General features: G+C 48.7%; 1 protein-coding gene across 1 annotated transcript in view; it reads right to left on the bottom strand.

Annotated features, from left to right (window-relative positions):
* Nucleotides 1-13,845, bottom strand: part of RCL1 (RNA terminal phosphate cyclase like 1) — a 29,301-nt gene extending 15,456 nt beyond the window's left edge. The window contains exons 1-6 of the mRNA XM_082336601.1: nucleotides 13,685-13,845; nucleotides 11,105-11,176; nucleotides 10,073-10,248; nucleotides 4,203-4,277; nucleotides 2,752-2,876; nucleotides 47-172 (exon numbers count right to left, since the gene is read on the bottom strand). Coding sequence (XP_082192727.1) covers nucleotides 47-172; nucleotides 2,752-2,876; nucleotides 4,203-4,277; nucleotides 10,073-10,248; nucleotides 11,105-11,176; nucleotides 13,685-13,832 — 722 coding nt within the window. The 5' untranslated portion in view covers nucleotides 13,833-13,845. The remainder of the gene's footprint in view (nucleotides 1-46; nucleotides 173-2,751; nucleotides 2,877-4,202; nucleotides 4,278-10,072; nucleotides 10,249-11,104; nucleotides 11,177-13,684) is intronic.
* Between the last annotated feature and the right edge of the window lie 10,820 nt (nucleotides 13,846-24,665).

Raw genomic sequence — 24,665 nt, 5'->3', positions numbered from 1 at the left:
AAATGCAGGATTACATTTCTGTTCCCTGTGAATACTGGATACTCACTTTCCAGAGCTGACCCCCTTCATATGATCCGTGTAGATATAAATGTCTGGGAGGAATTTATTCAGGATGCTCCTTGCAGATTCCACCATTCTGTTTGCCATCTGTGGTGACACTCTGACAGAGTATCTACATTTCCAAGTTAAGGAATTCATTGTGGTCACAAAAGAAATTTAAACCAGAGACTGACAAAAGTGGCCAGGAGGTCCCAATGCATCATTTCGGAAAATGTGGGTTTGTCCTATATATCCATTCATGAGCACTGGTCCATTTTCCTGTACTTAGAGAAGCACATGTGCATAAGTGCTTTATACAGTCTTTTCACTGATATACCTTGAAGTGAGGAACACAGAGCACGTGCAGAAGAACAGCTTATTATGACTAGGTAAACATCTATCTTAAAAATGCCCTTCAATAATTTTAAATTGCTGTTCTGTCATCCTGTGCTTTCTTATGATGGAGGAAGCCCTGTGTGCTCTGCTCCTCACTTACTATTAAAAGATGGTGATGGGTGAAGTTCCTCTGAATTAGCAGCAAGAAATCTTCTCTTTCTATTTCTATCAGGAAGAAATTGGGTAGGTGAAATTAAAGACAAATGTTTTAACAAAAGAAAAAAATTAATTTTAAAAGGCTAAAAAAAAAAAAAAAAAATCGTTGCTCTCTCCAAATATTTTGCAGTGCTGTAAAGCTATCAAGTTCACTGGTTCTCTAGTCACTCAGCATCTGAAGATAACGGTTCCACGGAAGAAGAAATTACCACCTTCCTGCTCACCCCAACCCACCTCCTCACAGTACACAAGAGATGAACTGCCTTTGTGACCTTTTACTCAGGTGCTGCTTCAGTGACATTCCTGACAGATCTTCAAATGTACAAAGCACACTGTGCTCCAGATTCCATCCCAACTATAATGCAGACTCATGCTCTGCACATTTAACCACCCATCTGCAGGTACATGCATATAGCAATGCAGAGAAACACACTCTCAAACCTCCCAGCTGGCAGAAGGGAATTTCCTTTTCTACAAATTTCTATCACATGCTCTTGTGGAGTAGGTAAACCAAAAGCTTTAAAGACCTTAAGGGCAAAACCAGTAGATAACAATCAGAAAACTGATCGTTCTGCACAGTTGGTGCACTCAGTATTTTGGATTACTGCAAAAGGTTGCTACAACACAAGCTCCCCAGCTGTGAGGAAGCAGAACTGCTCAATCTTGAAGGGACAAAAACACACATACAAAAGACCAAAGCACTTATCTTTCCAGATGTTTTGTTTTCTACTGGCTTGAAGAACACTTAATGGCCAAACTAAAATCAGTCTGCCTCTCACCAGGCTTACTAAAGGCAAACCTTTATCCCTGAGAAAAAGCCCAGGAAAACCTAAAAGAAAGTGGAAGTTCAAAAACCTGTAGTTCACATACATTGACCAAATCTAGCCAAAGTGGCCCAGAATGGCACTGTGTATTCATGTCAACTTAGAAAGACGGCACTAAAGCCATGATCCTTGCTTCCTCCTTCACACAAAAACAGAGGATTGAACTACTTACTATGGAGGTGGACGGGGGCATAAGGAAATTACTTTCTTCATGGAAAGACCATGACAACCACCACCAAAAGCACACTGAGCTGCCTCCTTTGTTATTCTACAGCATGTGCACCCAGTAAAATTGCTCTCACTTGGCAATGCTGCACACATCCAAATGCCGCAGCTGGAAAGAGAGGTCAAGGCGTGCTGTTCTCACACACAAGTATGATGGTATGCCATAAAGTAAAAGGAGGAACAGGCTGCAACTCTGCACCTCTGGCAGGAAACCTGCCCCCATTCCTGCTTTCCTTTTGAGTAATCAAAGCCAGATCATGTTTGGGACTCTCATAACCACAAATCAAACTACAAGTTGGCCAATGCTCAAGAGAGAGCAGGAGCTCATGAAGAACAACCTTCAGTATACCTTGCCTATAAGGGATTTCTGCCTTCTTCCTACGGTGACAGCAGATTCATGACAGATACCATATAAAAACCACCAGAGAAAAATAAAGAAAAAACACCAAACAAAACATTAACTAGATGTGCAGTTCTGTTTGCAAAAGGGAGTACTCCACAACATTTTGTGCCCTTAACTTTGTGCAGAAGTAAAACCTCCTCCACTTCTATCTCCAATGGTACTACTAAAGATGAAGAGCTAACTAACATAACAACTGTTATATTATAACTCTAACAAACTCAAACATAACACAACAAAAAGCTCAGTTCACATGTGTGCAGTGAGGTGTAAACTGAATCAAAATTTAATCTCCCATCCAACATTCTGCTAGACTCATTAACAGCCAAGATGCCACCTATTTAATGCATAACAAAACTACATTTGTTACCACTGGATTTACACACAAAATAAGATTCCTTTTAGTGCTGCTACATTATGTGATAGAAGGTATTTTAACTTTTTCTTGCTATTGAAAAGATTTTAAATACTGCTGTTCAGTTTTAAATTTATTTACTTGTCTACTGATGCTTTTTGAACAGCAATGTTCTGAACACAGCGGTGTTGAGACACAGTCCTGAAATCTAGTTGTGTGATCCCTCTGTGTAATGTCACCCCGTGTTATCTGGATACATGCTCAGCAACACAGGTGCACTTCTGCGACTTCAAGTTGGGAGACTTATTTTTTTAAGGCAAATTCATTTAAAGGAAGAAAAAAAAAAAAAAGGATACGCAGTTCCTCTGATGCGCTTGATTTTGCCAGGGTCTGTGAACTGAACAGGCTGCAAGACCTTTCTCACTGGGCAAGTAAACAGTATCTCTCCACCGCCTTTAGGAGGCATTCCTCTCCGGTTGATCTAGAAACAATAATGGACGAAAAAAGCAGGTTAGTAAAGAGCACAAAGAATGTACTTACACACTCAAAAATGACAGCTTTTTTTTTCACATATAATAAAACGTTATCAGTAGGGTTATTATGTGAACACGGGTGAGAAAAAGACATCCTAAAGGCAGAAATGGATTTTGCACCAAACCTATAAGCAAAAATTGATTTATTTTTTCCTCCCCTCTCTCAAGTACGTAGGGCATGGCTTCTCAAGGGAAAACAAAACAAAACCAACCAAACAAAAAACCACCACCTTTAGCAGGAAGGCAACCTTGGCTTAAGACTGGTCTCTAACAGCAAATCCGTACCCCACTGCTGAAGAAAGTCTAGAAGTGTTTGATGCTTAAGTATGTATACAGGGGACCAGAATGAACTCATTCCCACAAACAGGCCTGGCCAACCCAAGCCTGTCTCACTGCCCCAGCCAACGTCCACAAGGATGGGGATGGGACATGGGCCTGTGGGTGGGTCTGGCTCAGGGGGCCCGTGGCCAGGCAGGGCAGGGCTGTGGGGAGCTGGAGACCGGCCCCGCTGTGGGGTCACTGGAGCAGGGGCTGACAGTCCTAGGGGAATGACAAGGGGTCCTGGGCCGTGGGCCGGGTGGGGGGAGACACCCGGGGCGGGGGGGGGGGGGGAGGCTTGGCAGAGCAAGCAAAGACTAGTAGTGCAGCTATAGGGCCTTGACACATTTTAAATGAGCATTCTTAACTTTGAAAGGCTATAGTTTCTTTCTCCAACCTAAAAAAAAAAAAAAAAAAAAAAAAAAAATAAATAAATCTGTTCTACATCCAGATTTACTGGGCCTGTGAAGACTGTAGCCTTTAAGTGTCTTTCCTGTGTTTTCCAAACCAGAAGCAAACCTCAATCATCCAAACACAGATCCAGCTCCTCTACCAGTAAAGGAGGCAAAATATTCTACTGTTACTCACTAGCCCTAAGCACAGGGCAGGAAGAGCAAGTGGAAGGAAAAAGAAATTAAATGAACTGAAGAGGAACAAGAAAGCAAAAGGGTTTCTTAGCTTGTAAAGATCTTGGAGACCAAGAAAAGTCACTGCCTTCTCCTCACCCTCTCTACCTACAGCCTTTGCGTCTCTCTTCTACCACATCTTCAATCACTGCATGCCTGGTATGCCATTTAAAACATGCCAAGAACAAGAGGCAATTTTAGAAATGCGTGTAGCTTCAACTAGATGTCTGCTAGAGACAGATACCAGCAGCAAGCATATGGTCCTGCAAGCAAAGTGCAAAAGTATCGGTTCAACATGTGCTAGGAAAAAAAAGGAATAAATTGTCTTACCTTGATTTCCAGACTTTCACCATCAATTCCAAACTTCTTCAGTAGGGGTAGAGCTGTTGCCTTAAGGACATCAACCTATAGAAGACAGAATTAAAAAAGCAGACTTTTTATTGGAAGTCACAGAAGCCAGTAATTTAAAAATCATTCCCTCCTGAGATGCCTAACAAAGACAAGGCTTTTCCATGCTAAGTATTCTATGGGAAGACATGGGAACACAGCACAGAGCTTCGTCTACTCTTAGACTACCACAGTATCTCATTACGCAAAAAATTTGCTAGAACAAATTACTGGCATATGGAATTTCCTATTCTGGATTTCTTCCTCAGCCTGATTTTTACTTCTGTTATAGTTCAGCTAAAACAGCTCACTTGTTTCTCTGAACACAGATATTGAAAAAATTATATTCTTTTGTCATTGCTAGAAAATTCCTACAGCTAAATAAACGATGATTGCAAGAACCTTCGCATTTTGGAGCAGGCCCTTGATTTGGCAGGAAGAAACTCATCCTTTTGTCGAGAACTTCTTTTCATCTGTTCCTGAGAAACAGAAGCTTCTAGGTAACTTCTGTTGAAATACTTAGAAGAATTTGAAGTGGGTGACGTGTCATCCATGTACTTCCTCTGAGCCAGATGCTCACCAGATCCAGGTCTGAGCAGGACTTTCCTTGCCGTTGCTCCTCCTAACTGCTCACCTAAGACAACAGTCACTGCCATCTTCTTCCCTCTGCTGAAACTTTAGTAGCATTGCAGAAGGTGACAAAAATGATTTAGCAGTGCAACAGCACAGGGAGTTAAACAAGACAAGCAGCTTGGGAGAGACAGGACCAGGACAGCAGGACGAAAGAAGAACTAAATTCAGGTGAAGGAAACAGGCATGTGGTGGACAGCAGTTGAGGAGGCAGAAAAACAGCATCCTCCTCCCCATGCCTTCAGCCAGAATCCACAATTCCTGAGTTTCATTCTCTCTGCTTTGCAGAGTGCAAGCCACTGACAAAGTAGTATCAGATACCTCATCTACAAAGCTGTGAATAACCTGTTAGAGCTACCTGAGTAGATACAAGCATATGCTGCAGTTCTCATTCTTCAAATCCTGCTGGCCAACATACTCCCTTTCTTACAGAGAGGCATTTGGTGTTGTTTTTAATAGCAGTATCAATATCTGAACGTCTTCATTAAAAAAAAAACCAAAGCCAATGATTATTCTTTTATATTTACATATTTTACATATTTTACAGCCAAGCTACCTTAATTCGGCCCCTCAGTAGTATTCATTAATCACACAAATTTGACTTTTAGAGCAAAAACCTTTACTAACATGCATGTGCACACACACAGACACACATGAATAGCACTAGTCGAAGTTCCAACAAGCTGATCTGGTTCATATTAAAGTTACACAACATTTCTCCCTCTTTCTTAGGAAACAAAATATACCCGTAAAAAAAAAGAAAAGCTTCACTGTGTAGGCTAGGAACTCCCTTCCCCTCCTCCATTTCCACTTTTGCAATTTTGGACTGAAGTCTGTATCTCTGGAGAACGCATGTTGTGCCAGCATTAGGAAGCTGGATCAATTTTGAGTCTGTTTTTTCTGTTTCCAAAACTTTCAAGACTTGTCATAGTTTTTAGTCCTCAGACAAACTCCAGGCATGATACTTATCAGGTACCAGAGACACAGAGGAAGAGACTGTCTGTTCCAGATTTGCAGCCTAGATAGAGAAGGTAATCAGCAGGATTTGAAGAAGTGGAAAAGGCTGTTCTGCTTAGCAGACAAGTGGGAGTTCAGGCAGGAGAGGTTAAGTACTTCACTGGAAATCACGAGACTGTAGCAGAACTGAGACGTAAAACCATGTTTCTTGTCACTTGCCTATACTCAGCCATAAAATTATCCTTGTACCACAGCAAATGCATCGTACAACCGAGGGCATACCTCACCACAAATGCCAGTAACTTGCTAAGTCCCATAGACATTGCTCGTTCACAAACCAGTGTAAACACAAACCTTTTTCCTTTCAAGAAATCTACAACAATTAAAAAAAAAAAAAATATAACTTCTAGTGGTTTGCAGAATCCCTTAGCAAGTACAAGGCTGCAAAAAACCAGACACAGACCCTACAGCACATGGCTACCTAGGAAAGAGGCAAGCATCAGTGGCCTGCGGAGCCATTAGCACTGCACTTAAGAACATTTATCCCTCCCATACATACAGCATTATGTTTTGGGGAGGAGGACCTAGACTCAGGGTGGGGAGGAAGAGCAAAACCAGAGTCTAGCAAGTTTTTTTAAAAAAAAAAAAAAAAAAAAAAAAAAAAAAAGACAAGTCAGTAGGAAAAGCTTCTTGTTTTCCTCGGATTACAGACAACTGCTGGATTTTGATTAGCATTGAAAATTATTGCTCCCAAGTCAAAAGTTCATATGTTAGTCTCATGCCAGCATTAGTGTCACTTCAGCTGAAAGTCCCACGGCATAGCTGTAAAAAACTTCCAACACTTGCAAACCCAAACATTAAGAACAATTATTCTAAAACCAGGTTACTGCAGCACTACGTATCTGTCAGAATAACAACATGTAAAGAATGAAAGGAAAATAAGGGCTATCATTTGTGTGCCACCTCCATTCCCTTCAAAAAGACACTTTATAAAGACACCCCCCACATACATACTCTCTTTACAGAGAAACTTGAAACTACCTCAACTCTATACGCCAGTCCGACATGGCTGGTCCCACAAGTTATCCATGGTCAGGTCTCACCAGCGGTCGTGCAGGAAAACGTAATGCAAACGTAGGCTGCCAGCGAACGGTTCAGGCTGGTATTCCAAAGCCACGTCTCTTCCCAACAAGCGCGAGCAAAGCAGTATCCCTCGCACTCACTGAGGAGGTGTCACTCACACACTGTTACCACCACAGTCCAACCTGGAGCAAGTGTACGTTACCCTGTATGTCAGTGGCCACAGTACTTTTTCAGAATGGCACCAGCTGTCAAAGAGCTTTCCACTGCACCCTGCTGGAGGGCTATTAATGTATATAAAAAAATGCTAACATAAACACACACTATTTATACTGCAGGGACTCAGCCTGACCTGTGCCTCACCGAAGCCATCCTTCAGAAATGCCCTTCCTCTCGCCTTGACCACTTCCACTCTCCCCACAGCAGGAGATCCGCCATGTTCCCTTTTGTCCTCCTGACAAGGCGGTCTCTGGCAAACAGCAACCTCAAACCCACAACGCAGCAATCACATCCAATAGATATTTTTGAGGCTGTGTAAAAACTGAGAGCTCAGTGCTGAGAGTAGATTTCAGACAGCCCAGTGGGTCGGCCTACCTGATCACTGCTGCCATGAGAGATAGGTCCTGCTTCTCCGGCTGCACGCACATTCGTGCTACTTACCTCGTGGAGGCCCCCATGAGAAAATGCAGGGGTACAGCTCTCCGCCATTTAGCCAGTTAGTTGAACTGGCTTAGGCAAAGCTCTGAAAGTGTCTGGGGTATTGGGAGTACGCAGGACTGTGTGGCTGAAAGCAGAAGATATGAAGGGAGGATGGGCAGGGCTACCTTCTCCTTTCACACACAAAGGGGGTGCTACAGGATCGTATGTGTGTATGTACATATATATTTTCACACACACATGTGAATTTGTACATTTATCTGCGTATGACAGATGTTGAACACACTCATGCAAGGACACATCCCGCAGAGTTCATCTAGCTCCAAAATAAAAGGGATATCATGTTTTGTAAACACGTGCCTTTACAGACAAAAACAATAAAAATTCTCCAAAGCAGATGAACTGATGCCTTGCCTATTGTACCTACTAAGTTAAAATGGAGAGGTTCTTAAATGAAGAGCAGCAGGGAAGACTCCTTGCCCATTTTAAACTACCCACAATATATTTACACTGGTTTTCCTTTCCCTGTTCTCCCTGGAAAGCCGGAAAGTATACAGGTGGGTAGACAAATTTAAGCGTCCATTTTTTTGGAAAGCATAGGTAATAAATGTTCACCCAGTTTCTAAAAACCTTCTGCCTACTGAAAAATAAAAGCCCAAATCAATTAAAACCAAATTTCCATTTACTTAAGCACATAAATGACTTAGGGTAGCACTTAAGCTTGTGCTTCTAGTCTCAGCACCCTGCAGAGCTATATGCTATACAAAACATCTTGTAAAATTCCTTAAAGTAGTTTATTGGTGTGCACCAGGTTTAATGTTTACTCAGGCAAGTTAAACAGACATACGCCAGGTTTAAACCAGTTTTAGGAATTGGCATTCAGTTACTGCCACTTAAAAAGTTACTACACACGAGCTGACTCACAGTAACTAGTTATGCTTCTACAGCACAATGAACTTAAGCTGTAACTCCTTAGCATGCACATCTGCATTTTATTTACGCTTAGTGTCAGGTACTGTGATTCAGCTGATATATGCCAACACCTGTCTGTGTCTGAGCTTTGGCCAGCACAAGCTCCCTTCCAGCACAGACTAACTGGCTCAAATTCTTGCACCCATTTCAGCTAACATTGTTTAATCTGTGTTGGCTCACATGGCTGATGCCTGAAAAGGGATAATTTCCAGAATCAAGACTCAGTTGCTTAGATGAGTGTCCAAACTTACTTGAAAGGAACATTAAGATTGGACTGCTCTTCGTCTCCCAATTCTTCAAGAATTTCTCCATTGTGATTAAAAAGACACAGTCAACCAAAAGAGACTTCTTTGAGTCTTACTACTTACCATTTTAATTAGGTACTTTTCATCATGGCAACTGAAAGGTTAGCAAAACATGCTTCCCATTTTACTGTTGTTTTTTTTTTCTTCCTTTTCCTTCTTTTTTTTTTGACAGTGCTGTGTATAAGCCACTTCAATCATCCTTTGACTCATGTGGGTGTCCCACGGAGTCACAGGTGAGAGAACAAGTTTTTTAAATGACAAGAAAAGCACAGTTGACAAGCCATAAATACCACCAGGACTCACTCAGAGGCTTGTCTAATATGTGCAATTATACTTCATAGTATTTGTATTCATTTAAACTGGTTAAGTTTTCAGATGACAATGTTTCCTTAACCTACTCAGAGGAAAACAGGCCGTCTCTAATCACCATTCAAAAGGTAAACAGCAATGCTGTTCTCCAAAAGCCATTATGCTTGGGAAAAAAAAATAGCATAACCACTAACCATTACTTCAGTGTTTTAATCCCATGTTATCCATAGCTCATTTTTGTAACAACACTGTTAAAACAAAGGACTGTAAATAAGCACTAATAGAAATCAAGACAAGCATTTCATAGTCATTTGATCTACCATACCATACCTTCTAGCATCTTTCTGAAGAATCACATTTATTACATATTTTTGCTACTGTAATTTCATAATTGGCATGCAACTTCTGTTTCTAACAGAAAGAAGGCTTCACAGCAGCATTGGTATAACTATGTCCAGCATCCAACAGAACAGAAAGATTCCTTCCTTGTTACACTCAAATTTTAAAGACAATTTCCTCTTTTTACAGTAAATACATGTGTGGGGTAGGAGAAACAACCCATCTAATTTTTAAGAGAACAGGAGAAGCAAACCAGAGGCAGGGCCTCACATCGCATTTAAAGGGAGTTTCCAGAGAAGAAGACAGAAGCAGAACAGAACTCGAAGTCAAAAGGTAGATTACGAACTGCAACTTGGAGTGTGATGCAGAAAGGGAACAGTTTAGCAGATACTTGTTTAATTCAGAGAGTTTGCTGGCAGATGCAGTAACACCAGATACTTCTGGATGTGAGGCATGATAAAAATGTAACATGTTTTAGACACTTCTTCCTAATAGGTTTTTTGTTTTTTTTTTTTTAAGGGAAAAAAAAAAAATCTCCTCTGGTACTTAAATTTTATTACTTACTGAAGGATCTACTTGATCATTTGTTACTCCCCTCAGGACAATCTTCAATGGATGTTTCATGAAAGGTGCCAAGCAGAGCAGACTTTCCAAATAGTAGCCAATACTACGACTGGGGCTGCAGTCATGTTCCAACGAGCCTCCGTACAGAAGACCAGGCTGATAATACAAGGTAGTACCTGGGGAAGATGCCAGGGAAGCAAATCAAATGAGAGCACTGCCAGCACGCTGGCCATTACTACAGCATAAAGACACTTTCCAACGACGTATACAGGCAAATTCGAGACAGAAGAACTTATGAAATGTGGTAGCATTTCCGGCAAGCTATTCTTATGTCTGCAGTTAATAAATGGGCCAAGTCACATGAGTGTCTGTCTGTCTTGGCACATCATTCCTCCTGCTTTCCCCTTCTCCCCAAAAATTGACGGTCTCTTAGCAATCCCCAAAAAGCTGATACAAGTAATTATTATCCTCCACAGCAGCTAAATCTTCACCAGACCATCAGGACATAACTGTCTCAACATATCTGACGGTAGTTCACCTGCTTTACTGACCAACCATAATCCTTTTTAAAAAAAAAAAAAAAAAAAAAAAAAAAAAAAAAAAAAAAAAAAGGAGAAGAACCAGATGAGATTTTTTATGTAGGATGCTTCTCACTCAAACCAACCCCTTTTCTGAGCATGACTAGGCAAGCAGTTTCACTCAGAAGTCTGCCTTTGTAGAAGACAAACCTTGCTTTCTACAAAAATCCCTTCTTGTTCAGAGGGACCTTCCCCCACTACAAAATCCTGCATATCAAACAAAATACTAATTTTAATTCTCGAGCAACACGGTTTCCTTAACTCTCTGCATTATGGTGGAGCGCTGATCTTCTTGCATGCGATCTATTACTACAAAACTTCTCAGCTTGGTTATTTCTTCTCAGTCAGTGATATCTGAACACCTACCTCTGTCAAGCTACAACTTTGATTTCACTGCAGCGACTGATAGAGCCCGGAAGAGCAGAACAGAGGAAGAGGAGAAAACAGATCTCACCTGTTTGGTTTATTTCAATCCGAGAGCCATTGGTCACTTTGTCAATCAGGCGAATAAAACTTGCTTCAAAATCTAGGGAGTAGAAGAAAGACAGAATTTTAAAGTTCCTTAAATTTACTCCTGGAAAAAATAGGAAACTTCAACACCACACTTGTACATTTTCCCTTTCCTGCCTTTCACGGCAATAGGGCTACCTTCCCTCTCCAACTTGTTGTGGTATAATTCTACCACATGAGAAAAGGCGATTCACTACAAAAACAGAGATGCTAATTCGAGCCTCCATGCTTACAGGCATCTCAAATCAATTGAGATGCCCCCAGATGCGACCGCTGGACTAGCCACACTTCTCTCCCCAACACACAGCGAGTGACCCAAGTTGACACTTCTGACCACAGCGACCTGAGGGATCACTCAAGCCCAGCATAAAACCTTTTACAATTTACATTTTGCTCAGTATGAAGCAAAATATACAAATCCTAGCAAACAGGACCCCGTATATTCAAGCATGACAAGCTAACAACAGCTTCCCATTATTCTCTGCGAAAGTCTTAAAAGTTTGAAAGAAGGGGATATTCAGATGTGAAGTGGTGCTGCTGCACAGCTGTTCCACAAACACAATTAGCTATGTGCAGACTTTCAAATTTTCCATTTCCCAAACTGCCATTGACATAATAAAGGGTAGAGAAACACAAGCTTCCCCATCGCCTCTTTTCTTGCTTACTGTGTACACTGCAGCAGTTTGCGTGGAACTAATTCCTCACTTTCTTTTGTTTGTGTGGGCTCTCACTCAGAGACATGGGAAAGGACAAGCATACATATTTAACAAAACAAAATAAGAAAAATAAAAAGGACGATCATGCTAGTATTCCAGTATTTAGGTGTGCCAAACTGGTACAGAATCAATACCAAAGACAACATGTGAACATGTGCAGATTTCAAAACCCAGGTAGTTTTAAGGACCAACAGCACCTGCTTAACAGTTGGCAGCTTGCAGAACTTCCTCAGCAATAACCCCGTGTCACTTCTTAAACAGTAATCAGATTTTTCTTTCTATATAAGCTTCTAGGATGCAACAAACATTTAAACCAAAGAGCTATCTGCAGAAATTACCGCTCATTAATATTTGCATAATACGGTTGATGTCCCAGTCACACAATGCTGGTTCTGCTCTCTGTTATGATGATTTCTAAACTCAAGGTTTATATGACAGCACTGGGATCTCTTCCAGTGCAAGAGCGCATCATTGCGAATACACATTTCCCTCTTGGAGAACAAACCTGTAAAAGAGTTTTCATTGCAAGTGCTCCAGCCATGAAAAGCAGAGAGAACTGCATGTTGAATCATCAACACAACTCAGGGTTTGTTGTTAATATTTTTCTGTTACAGTCACAGTTTACATTTTAACCCATACTCGAAAAAGGCAACTCAAACACCTCTTAAAAAAAAACATGGCAAAACCTACGAACTTCACCACCACCAAACATCCCATGGTAATAATAAATATTTTGGGTCTCGATAAATGTTAAGTCAAACACACGAGAATGTTTTGACACTTGCGGAGGAGGATTTCTAGCTGTAAACTGAAGCCTCCTCAGGAGGCAGACTAGTGTCTATGCTGGTCCCACCCCTGTTCTGAACTTCACACCTTGCCCAAAAAATAACCGGACGCCACAATAATGTTTCCTCCTCAGTCTCTGTCCTGTTTTCTTCTCACTCCGGTTAAATGAGGCGGCTTGCTTTGGGGTGCCAAAGGTCTGGTACAGGAACGGAGAGGGCACTCCCTCAGCAGGGTTTCCCTCTAACAAGTCCGCAGCGTCCGAAGTTGCCAGGAACGAGAAATAAATGGATTTCACGTCGTTCACCTTTACTACTATTTGGGCAAAACCCAGATAAAGATCAAAGCATTAAAACTGTGGGAACCGGGGCTCCCAGACGCAGACGGAGAACACGACGCTGGGCGCGCAGCAGCCAACGACGGCCGCAGAGCCCGCGAATCCGCCGGTTCTGGCGGAAGAGCCCGCTTTCACGGGGGCACGAGCCGTCCCCGGGGCCGCCCGCCCCGCTCAGGCACAACCTCCCGGGCGGGCGGGCCCGCGCCTGCCGCCCCCGCCCGCTCCCCCGCCGCGGCGCCGGACGCCAGGAGCGGAGGGAGCCCCGCTGCCCTGCGGGGGGACCGGGCCGGACCGGGCCCCCGGCGGCGGCTGCGCCCGGCGGCCCCACCCGTCGGGCCGCCCCCGGGGGCCCCGGCAGCAGGACAAGCGTGACCCCGCGGCGAGGCGCGGCTGCCACCAAACCGCGGCGGGAGGGCGACAGCCTGGTGCTCCGGCCGCGCCCGAGGCGGCGCCGGCGACTCCCCGCCGCACCGGCTGTGCCGGGCGCCCCGGGGAGGGGTCTTCCGCGGGGAGACACCGGCACGCAGCCGGCACCCCCTGCACCCCCGCCGCCCGGGTGGGACCCGCCGGGAGGGGGCCGGGGCTGCCCCACCTCCCGGTGCGGGGCTGCCGCCGCCCGGCAGCAAGCCCCCGGCACAGCCCCCCCTGCCCCCCTGGCCCGGCGGCGGCCGCCGGTGCCCCCGCTCACCGCGGAGGCCGGGGTCCTCCTCCTTGGCGCGGATCTTGCGGATTTTCAGCGGCCGCCCGCTGAGCGTGGACAGCACCAGCCGCTGCCGCAGGAAGTTGCAGCCCGCGTAGCTGAGGCACTGCGCCTCGCCCGCCGCGCCGCCCGCCATGCCGATGCCGCTGCCGCCGCCCCGCCGCGCCCACGTGGTTGGGAACAGGAAGCGCTGGGACGGCGGCGGGGTCAAAGGGCAAGGGGCGGGGCGGCGCGGCGGCGGCGGCGGGGTGGCCCCGGGCCCCGGGCCCCGGGCCCGGCCGCGCCGCGGAGCGGCTGGGGGCGGCGCTGGGAGCCGCGCTGGGGGCGAGAGCTGAGCGCTAACGACCGCCCCTGCCGCTGCGTCCGCTCTCCCGACCTGCGTGTGTGTAACGGAAGGTTCAGCAGCTGGGAAGTGCCCGTGCGGCTTTGTAACCGAGCCCGGCCGTCCTTAGAGGAGAGACCGAGTGAAGCTGTCGGTCTGTGCCTTAGGGGAAACGTGGGTCGCAGTAGAGGGGTGTCAGTGTCAACTGCTAGGCTGCATTTACGTGTGCAGGGAAAGAAGTTTTATAGAACAGAGTAGAATTGACTATTTCAGTTGGAAGGGACCTGCAGTGGCCGTCTAGCCCAACTGCCTGACCACTTCAGGGCTGACCAGCAGTTAAAGCATGTTGTTAAGGGTGTTGTCCAAATGCCTCTTAAACACCGACAGGCTTGGGGCATCGGCCACCTCTCTAGGAAGCCTGTTGCAGGGTTTGACCACCCTCTCGGTAAAGAAATGCTTCCTAACATCCAGTCTAAACCTCCCCTGGCGCAGCTCTGAACCATTCCATGCATCCTATCACTGGATACCAGGGAGAAGAGCTCAGCACCTCCCTCTCCACCTTCCCTTCTCAGGAACCTGTAGAGAGCAGTGAGGTGGCCCCTCAGCCTCCTTTTCTCCAAATGAGACAAGCCCAGAGTCCTCAGCTGCTCCCCACAGGACTTGCCTCCCAGCCCTTGACGTGCGGAAACAGACTCCACAACCCGTAAGGCTGTAAAGTAGGTATGTTTATTCAGCGCTGGGCAGCACGGGGGGGGGTCATCCCGCCAAAGTCGTGCGCGCACACGTGGTGGCTTGTCCTGGATTTATACGACAAAGTGTTACATATACATAAGGTTTCCCAATACGCCTATACATATGCATTACCTGTCCCCGCTTCATATTAAAATTAGCCCCCAGAGGTCATTTCCATGAACCCCTCCCTACTGCGCTTGCGCGATGCCTCCTGGTGGTGGTCGCAGGGGGTCGTGGGGATGAAGGCTGATGACTCTTCTTCGTCACCGCTGGTAACCCCTTGTTCTTGCGCAGACTCGGTTGCTCCTTGACTCTTGTCCAAACTGCAGGGTCGGTTTCAGCTGGTTTTCAAAACAAGTTGCTGTTCTTATCAGGAACTGTCCTTCGCTGAGAGATTGCAAGACTCCTTACTTCAATCATTTTGTACAATAGTTAAACTTTTATAGTTACACTCTGAAGCCCCTTTTCACCCTCTCACCAGCTTTGTTGCCCTCCTCTGGACACACTCAAGGACCTTCACATCCTTCTGAAATGGTGTGGCCCAGAACTGCACACGGTGTTCCAGGTGAGGCCGCACCAACGCTGAATACAGCGGGATGATCACCTCTTGCCCAGCTGGCTGTGCTGCGTCTGATGCACCCCACGATGCCGTTTGCCCGCTCGGCTGCCAGGGCACACTGCGGGCTCATATGGAGCCTGCTGCCAGCCAGTGCCCCAGATCCTGTTCTGCAGCCTGCTCTCCAGCTACTCCTCTCCCAATTTAGACTTGTGCCTGGCATTTCTCTGTCCGAGGTGCAGAATCCGGCATTTGTTCTTGTTAAACTTGATGCTGTCGATGATTTCCCAATGCTTCAGTCTATCCAGATCCCTCTGCAAGGCCTCTTGTCCTCAAGAGAGTCAACAGCACCTTCCAGTTTAGTATCATCAGCCATGAACAGAAAAGGTCAGATCATTTTCCCTACAAATAATAACACTTTTTTTTTCCTCAGTAAGTTGTTTTCCAGAGACGACTTTTTTTTTTTTAACCATGATAGGGATGCTTGATAGGAATTATGCAGGAATTAGACCTCCTTTTGTTAGCTCCTTGCTGACTCAGCTTTTCTGATCAGTGTGCATAAGGAACATGTGTGGTTTTGATAAACCAATCTGCAAGCTATGTCTCATAGAATAATAGAATGGTTTGGGTTGGAAGGGACCTTTAAAGGTCATTCAGTCCAACACCCCCTGCCATGGGCAGGGACATCTTCCACTAGATCAGGTTGCTCAAGGCCACATCCAGCCTGGTCTTGAACTCTTCCAGGGACAGGGCATCCACAACTTCTCTGGACAACCTGTTCCAGTGTCTCACCACCCTCATCGTAAAAAATGTCTTCCTTATGTCCAGTCTAAGCGTACTCTCTTTCAGTTTGAAACTGTTGCCCCTTGTCCTGTCACTACAGGCTCTGGTAAAAAGTCTCTCTCCATCTTTCTTGTAAGCCCCCTCTAAGTACTCTAAAGGCTGCAATAAGGTCTCCCCAGAGCCTTCTCTTCTCCTGGCTAAAAAACTCCAACTCTCTCAGCTTTTCTTCACAGGAGAGGTGTTCCAGCCCTCTGATCATTTTTGTGGCCCTCGTCTGGACTGGCTCTATCAGGTCCTTGTCTTTCTTGTACTGGGAACACCTGAGTTGGACAGAGTACTCCAGGTGGGGTCTCACCAGAGAGGAGTAGGGGGGCAGAATCACCTCCCTCAGCCTGCTGGCCACGCTGCTTTTTATGCAGCTGAGGATGCTATTGGCTTTCTGGGCTGCAAGTGCACATTGCCAGCTCATGTCCAGTTTTTCATCCCCCAGTATCCCCAAGTCCTCCTCTGCAGGGCTGCTCTCAGTTCATTCATATCCCCCGTCTGTACTGATACGAGGGGTTGCCCCAACCCAGGTGCCGGACCCTGCACTTGGCCTTGTTGAACTTAACGAGGTTCACATGGGCCCACTTCTTAAGCCTGTCCAGGTCCCTCTGGATGGCATCCCATCCCTCAGGCGTGTCAACCACACCACTCAGCTTGGTGTCATCTGCAAACTTGCGGAGGGTGCACTCGATCCCGCTGTCTATGTCATTGATGAAGACACTAAATATTGTTGGTCCCAATATGGACCCTTGTGGAACACCACTTGTTACTGGTTTCCACTTTGACATTGAGCCATTGACTTTGATTTGTTGGAGAAGGCCAACCAGCCAGTTCCTTACCCATCTAACAGTCCATCTGACAAGCACATATCTCTCCAATTTAGCAGCAAGAATGTTATGGGGGACCATATCAAAGGCCTTACAGAAGTCCAGGTAGATGACAGCTTTTCCCTTGTCCATTGATGCAGTTACTCTGTTGTAGAAGGCCCCTAGATTAGTCAGGCACGATTTGCCTTTGGTGAAGCCATGTTGGCTGTTTCCAATCATCTCCCTGTCTTCCATATGTTTTAATATGTCTTCCAGGAGAATCTGCTCCATGATCTTACTGGGCATGGAGGTGAGGCTGACTGGTCAGTAGTTCCCAAGGTCCTCCTTTTTACTCTTTTTAAAAATGGACATGTTTCCCTTTCCTCCAGTCACTGGAGACTCTCCCTGACTGCCATGACTTTTCAGACATGATGGAGAGTGGCCTGGCAACCACATCAGCCAATTCCCTCAGAACCCTGGGATGCATCTCATTGGGTCCCATGGACATGTATATGTTCATGTTCCTCCAGTGGTCTTGAACCTGATCTCCTACAATGGGAGGGACTTTATTCTGCCAGTCCCTGCCTCAAAGTTCAGTGGCTTGAGAGATGTGGGAAGAGAGATTACCATTGAAAACTGAGGCAAAAAAATTGTTGTGTACCTCAGCCTTCGCAATGTCAGTTGTCACCAGCTCTTCTGTCTTATTTATCACAGGGGAGGTACCTTTTCTTTAATCTTCCTTTTCTGGCCAATGTACCTGTAAAAGCCATTCTTCTTTTTCTTTGCATCCCTTGCCAAATTCAGTATAGCGATATCTATCACAATTTGACTAGTATGGTCCTCAAGAGAGAAACTTTGTCTTTACTAGTAGCTATGGAAATTGCATGAGAGAGACCTTCCTGCAGAGTTTCATGTTGTGAAATGAGCAACTTCATATAGTTAGACTTGGATTATTACTGAATCTTGCAGTAAGCATGTATCCCAAATGATGGACTTGTCCATGAGTGAACATGCTGTGATAATTTTAAAGAGACAACTTCTGTATTTTAGCATTCAGCTATGTGCTTTATTCTGCTTTTAAACCTACAAATGTTTTTCATACATCTGCATTTATTTTTTTGTGTTTTGTTCTGGATTGCAGGTAAAATATGCCTCTGAATCACACCTGACTCATAAGAAGCCAGTTTTTCCTTTCTGTAAGCTGCCGTGGTAGATGAAAGCACAGAAAAAAATTTGAAATGAGATATCTGTGTTGTTAATGTTTCCTTCTGTCCTTTACATTGGCTGCAGCCTAAATCACATGTCACCTGCTGAGTCACACATTAATTATTGTAGTAAGGAGCATTTCAAGGCTATAGTCACCAGGACATCATAGTAGTCACTCAGCAAGAACTTCTGTCTGTTTCACAAAGGTCTTCTTTGAAATAAGATCAATACTATATTTGTGCAGGCTTTTTAGCAGTGAGAGTCCACATCAGATAATTGGTGTTAATCCATAAGGGGTTCACAAGCTATTCATATCCCCTGTGATACACTAATTTCCACAAGACCTGTGAAGAAAGTTGCTGCAGTTTGTCTGTTTGTTTGTTTTAAATAAACGGGAATGCTGTCCCACACTAGCCCACTCTGTTTTCTTGTTAGCTAGCTGAAGCAAGGAAGCAGCAAACTGAAATTCCGTGGCTGAGCAAGCGTAGTAATACAATACTACAGAAGTGTTGAGTCGTTTTGTCTTCTACTGTTATTTCTATTACTGGCACTTTTAAGGCCTCAAACAGGATCTAATCTTGATCTGTGCTCTGTGCACGTAGTGAGAGACTAGGTATTCTCCCCTGAACTCCAGCAGAGGGACATTATGAAAGAAATTTGAGAAAAGACAGCCAACATCAGTAGCTGAGCTGCTACAGGTCAAATTGAGCCCTTGTTTGTTGTGTTTGTTTGTTTTCTTTCCTAATGAGCTCATAATAAAAGGTTTAGTTTACAGAGTAGGTGACCTTGTAAATTTGAGAGCTCCAGATGGACCATGACACCATTGCCTCTTGTCCCATCATTCGGCACCACTGAGAAGAGCCTGGATCAATCCTCCTTGCTCCCTCCCTGTAGGAATTTATATACATTGATAAAGTCCTCCCTGAGCCTCCCAGCTCTTTCAGCCTTTCCCCATAGGAGAGATGCTCCAGTCTCTTCAACATCTTACTAGCCCTTTGCTGGACTCTCTCCAGTATGTCCATGTCTCTCTTGTACTGGGGAGACCTGAACTGGACACAGCACTCCAAGTGTGGCCTCACCAGTGCTGAGGAGAGGGCAAGGATCACCTCCCTTGACCTGCTGGCAGCACTCCTATCACAGTGCAGGATACCATCCACCGCCTTTGCCACAAGGGCACTTTGCTGGCTTATGTTCAACTTGGTGCTGAACATGAACATCAGCACATACTGGTGCATGTGGTTGTTCCCCCCTCAGGTGCAGGACTTCGCCCTTCGCTCCTTGATGAACTCCATGAGGCTTCTGTCAGCCAGTTTCTCCTGCCTGTTGAGGTCCCTCTGGAGGGCACCACAACCTCTGGTGCATCAGCCACTCTCCCAGTTCTGTGTCATCAGCCAACTTGCTGAGGGCACGCTCTGCCCCATCATCCAGATCACTAATGAAGATGTTAAACAGGACTGGAGCCACTACTGGCCCCTGGGGTATGTCTTGTCACAACCTGGCAAGGGCCTGAAAGATGGCTCATCCCAGAGGAGCCACTGGCGTCCATGGGCCACCCCAGAAGGAACCAATGCAGTGTTCTCGGTGCTCGTGTATCTCGTTGAGGATGGAGGTGTGCAGCACCTGCCTATGGCCACTTTGGTGGCCAGAGCTCCCCATGACAATGTGGAGCCAGAGGGGTTGAGCCAGGGAAAGCCCCATGCAGCCCCAGCCCCAGCCTGGTGCCACCCAGAGCCAGCGCCCCCTCCTTGCCCCATGGGGACCCCCTGGCTGGCCGGCAGATAATGCACATAATGGGACTGCACCAGAGGCGCCTTGGTGGCCTCCTGGGAGGGATCTGTAGTCCTCAGGTGTGTTCTAACATCTTTGTGTCCCTTCACCTATTTGTGGCCCTCTGCTCTCTTGATGCCCCCCCACCCCAGACGCGTACGGCTTGTTACGATGCCTGTTAAAGTTCAGAGGCCTGAAGCTACCTTTTACTTTTCCTTAATTACTTTCTACTCACATTTGAACTTCAATTATTCATTTCATTAGCTATTATTAAAGAATGCTTTATCCATTTTATTACTATGCTTTACAGTTATGCGCACATAAAAGTTCTTTACCTTTCTAAATATATACACATACATGTACAGAGGTGTATATATATAAAATAGTGTATCTAAGTATAAACAAAATATATACTTATACTATTTTGTACACTCCATTATATACATACGTTTCTATATATGCATATATGTATGTCTCAGGTGTTTGTGTGTCTCATTAAGGATGAGGGTGCACAGCAGCCCCTTGACACGTAGTCATGGCTACTTTGGAAAGACCAAAGGCCCAGGCTTTACTGCAGAGCGCGATGTTATATGGCATGGAACAGGGCTTTGGTCAATTTGAGTTGGCTGTCCCAGCTGTGTTCCCTCCCAACCTCTTGCCTAGTCACTCAGGAACACACAGAGAGAGACAGAGAAAAGCCTTGAAGCTCTCCATTAACCACGGGGTACCCAAGTACAGTGGAGGCCCAGAGGCCAAAGCCTCATGCCACCCCCCTTCCCCAGGCATAGCCATCAGTGCCCTGCCTGCTGGGGGACCCTGCCCAGCCCTCCGCCCCCCACTCCCCCCCCACTCCCACCACTCCCAGGGTGCAACCAGCTGCCCCTGGCTCCAGAGCATAACCTTGGCCCTGCCCCTGCCCCACGGGGAGGGAGCACACAGGACCAGTGCCCACCTCCCTGCGGGGGTCCGGCGCACACCCTGACGGGCGTCCTCAAGAAGGGTCCTCAGGCTTTTCTCCAGTGTCATTGCCCAAGGTTGGTCTTCGGCATTGCTTGTGGTCTGGCCATAGCCGTGCTCTCCCTCCAGAGATGCCTCAGCGCAGGCATCTCCGCCATGTCAGTACAACACGTGTCCAGTGTGGATGGGCTCAGCTGTGTTCTGCGGTGGGTCCACGGGAGGCAGATGGGACTGCCCCTGTCTGGCCACGGCCTCTCCTCACAGAGGCTCCCTTGGCAGTCCGCCCGCTCTCAGCTCCTGAACACAGACACTCAATACACCAATACACTGGGCGAGGGTGTCTGCAGCGGCACAGGTGCCTGGACAGGGACAGGCAGCAGACTAGGTGGCAGGACTGTGGCCAGTGGAGGAGCCGTGGCGGGGACATCTGCCAAGCGGCTTTCCAAGGCCTGTCTTCTGGCCAGGGCCTCCACAGCGGGGGCTTGCCACTCTCTTCACTCGCGTGGCATGGCGACAGTTCACGGCAGGGCTCCGTCTTTATCCTCTTGGAGGTGCTCGCTCTCGCCATGACCCAGCAAGGCCCTGCAAGGCGGCTCGTCCCACAAGGAGCCGTTGTGGTGTCCTGGGTGCTCGTGCATCTTGTTGAGGATGGAGGTGTGCAGCAGCCCCTGGCACGTGCCTAGGGCCACTTTGGTGGCCGGAGCTCCCCATGACGATGTGGAGCCAGAGGGGCTGAGCCAGGGAAAGCCCCATGCAGCCCCAGCCCCAGCCCGGTGTCACCCAGAGCCAGCACCCCCTCCTTACCCCATGGGGACCCCCCAGCCGGCAGGGTTGGCCCTGCCCAGGCAGGGGGAAGGCAGAGGGCCCTGCTCAGGATCCTCCCTAAACCTGTGCTGCTATCTGACTGTGCAGCTGGGCCACTCAGGTCCTTGAGAACAGGTACAAGGGTTTCTTCCTCCTGGGGACATGACCTGGTGGGTGGGACCCACAGGGCCTAAAGAGTGGGCTGGGGGGACCGATGGGGAAGCCATCGCTGTGGGTCTCAGGGCTCGGGAAGCCAAGCTCCCCTGCTCTGAGTGGGGAAGAGGCTCAGCTGAAAGCCTCTCCGACCCCCCAGGCCAAACCCCATGGTCCTTCTGCTCTGGGTCCCACCGTGAGTGAGACTGGGAAGTTCCTGCTGCTCACCAGCACAAGCCACTTCTAGGCTCTTGGAGCAACCACCGGGCAGGTGTGTCTGGGCAGCCTCTGGCAGAGCCACGGGGGAGCTCAGCCCTCTCCCCGCCAGGCCTCCCTGGCCAAGTGCGGCTGCAAAGTCCTGGTGGGTCTCTGCTGAGGGCGAGAAGCCTTGGGGGGTGTTCCAGAGAGGGCTCTGGCCATCGTGCTGCAGAGGCCCCGGGAAGAGGTGGGGGCTTTGGAGGAACGCAGCTGCTCCCCTCTCCCCAAAGAGCACCCCGCTGCTGAGATGCCTGCCCAGGGGCAGGTTGGTGCTATGGGGGCCGGGGGGCAGTCGGGGTAAGAAGCAGCTGTGCCACCCCGCTCTGCTGCTTCTTCTGCCCTGTCTCACCACAGCGGGGATGTCTCCTGGGAGGCTTCCCAAAGCCAGAGCCTTGGCTGACATGGCATGGAGATGGTTCAAAACTGCTCTGTCTTTTTCCTCCCATAGCTGCACCTGCTCTTGGGAGGACCAGGGCACCAGCTGGGAAGGGCCAGCGTGCTGCAGCTGCCATACAGGAGACAATGAGCGTAAGCTCAGCACTGCCTTTCCCCCCATGCTTGCACCAAGCCTGCCTGGCTCAGCCGGGACCTACGGCCCTGCAGAACCGGCGTCATCCTGCCCCGACCGAGGCCTGGGGCCACCTCCCCTACGTGACCGTGGGGAGCTGGGTACCATGTCCATGTCTCTGTGGGATACTGTAGGAACGATGGGGTAGCCCAGTACGGTAGAGGCCGACAGGCCAAAGCCTCGTCCCGCCTCCCTCCCCAGCCACGCCGTCAGTGCCCTGCCAGCTAAGGGATCCTGCCCGGCCCTCCGCCCCCCGCTGCCAGGGTGCAACCAGCTGCCCCCCTCTCCAGGGCAGCCTGCAGCTGAGCTGAGGTCCCTGCAGTAAGAGCCCTCTCCTCTCTCCTGACCTGCAGCACATTTGGTGGGGTAGCAGCAGATGAACCCGTGCTATCTGCGCTCACTTGCACACTCACGAGTGCCCAGGGCTCATGCCTTTTGCTCCTGCCTGGGCCTTTTGCTAAACCTGGAGGGGGAGGGAAGCACTTGCAAACTAGGAAACAAAAGGGGGATCAAGTACCTCTTCTCTGGAGCTTGGAGGCTCTGGGAGGGGCTGGGCAGCTCTCTGACAAGGTCTGCTTTCCTGGGGACTGCAGGAACGTGCTCGCTGTGTGGGGGGAGAAATCCCAAGAGTTGCAACAGCTGAGGGCTGAGGTAGCGCGCCTGGCTGCAGAGATCGGCGCTATGAAGAAGGTGATCCTGCGCTTTGGGAAAGAGGGCTGGGATGAGCAGGGCCCCGCACAAGGCCCTTCCTGGCCCAGTTGCTGGGCTTTTCCCGCTCAGCCCACACACTCATCCCTTGCCAGGGGCTGCCGGTGGAACTTCTCCAAGTAAAGCCCCTTCTCCTGGCCAGGTCTGACGTGGTCGTTTCCCCTGTTCCTTTGTGTCTTTCCCAGGAAGCAGAGCAAATGAGAGAGGCAATGTCTGCAACCACACCGACGTCTGACTGGGCTCTGAAAAGTGCAGGTACAGACGGACCTCAGGTCCACGCAAGAAAGTCTCGTCGTGCTGGGCTCGTGCTTGGCAGTCCCCAAAGCAGGCTGTGCCGCAGACTCCGCTCTCCGAGGCAGAGGGAGGTGGCACCAAATCACGGGGCCCAGGAGCATGATTGTGGCAGAGCAGCTCCCTTGGGCTCACCCCAGTCCTGCCTTCGGGACCCTCGCTGGAGCCCCGGCCCTGCCCCTGACAGCATTTCTGCCCTCTCCCTCTCCGCTGAGCTTTCCTGGGGCATGAAAGCGTATGGCTGGGTCATCCTCTGCTATTGACGCAGTGGGGCCTTGGCTTGGGTCTGCTGCCCTTCCCGTGGGGGCTCGCTGTCTCCCAGCAGCCGCAGACCGTCTCTTTTTGCAGCTGGGAGAGACACCATCGCCGGGCACGGGGATCCCCTCCTTGGCGGTCTGGCCATTCTGCTGCAGAGGGCCTGGGAAGAGGTGGGGGCTTTGGAGGAGGGCAGCTGCTCCCCGTGACAGGTACGCTCGCCCCCGCCCCCTCCCGAAGATCGGGGCTTTTGACACGGTGATCACCGGCTTTTCGCGCCTCGTTTTCGCGCCTTTTGTGCTCTCCGGGGCCTGCCAGCAGGTGCGCGCCGCGCCCAAGTGCCGGCCGCCCCGCAGCCGGCCAGGCGCCGTGCCCGCCGGCACGTTCTCCCCGCGGCAGGGGGAGCCGGAGGCGCGGGGCCCTCGGTCACCAGGCGGGGCCCGCCGCTAGTGAGGCGCCTGGGCTCGGAGAAGCGTCTGGATCACGGACGGTGATGGCCACAGCGCCGATCCCACCCAGGGTATAAATGGGGCGCCGCCGGAGGCCCCCCGGCGTGGTCTCCTGAGGGCGGCGGGCGGTGCTGCGGGATTTGTCTCGTCGGGTCGGGACGCTGGTGTGGACGGAGGGGTTGTTAGGGAGGCAGGGCCGTGCCCCTTCTCCCGCAGGAGCGGAGTGGGCGAGGGAGAGGCGGTGTGAATCCGAGGCTGTTGCAGGAAGGATAGAGGAATGCCGTGGGAAGAAGCGAGGTGGCAGAGGCG

This window comes from Platalea leucorodia (genome assembly GCF_965183815.1).
Source record: "Platalea leucorodia genome assembly, chromosome: Z".
Lineage (NCBI taxonomy): Eukaryota > Metazoa > Chordata > Aves > Pelecaniformes > Threskiornithidae > Platalea > Platalea leucorodia.
Note: the sequence above shows the minus strand (reverse complement) of the source record. Positions and strands in the feature narration are given on the sequence as shown.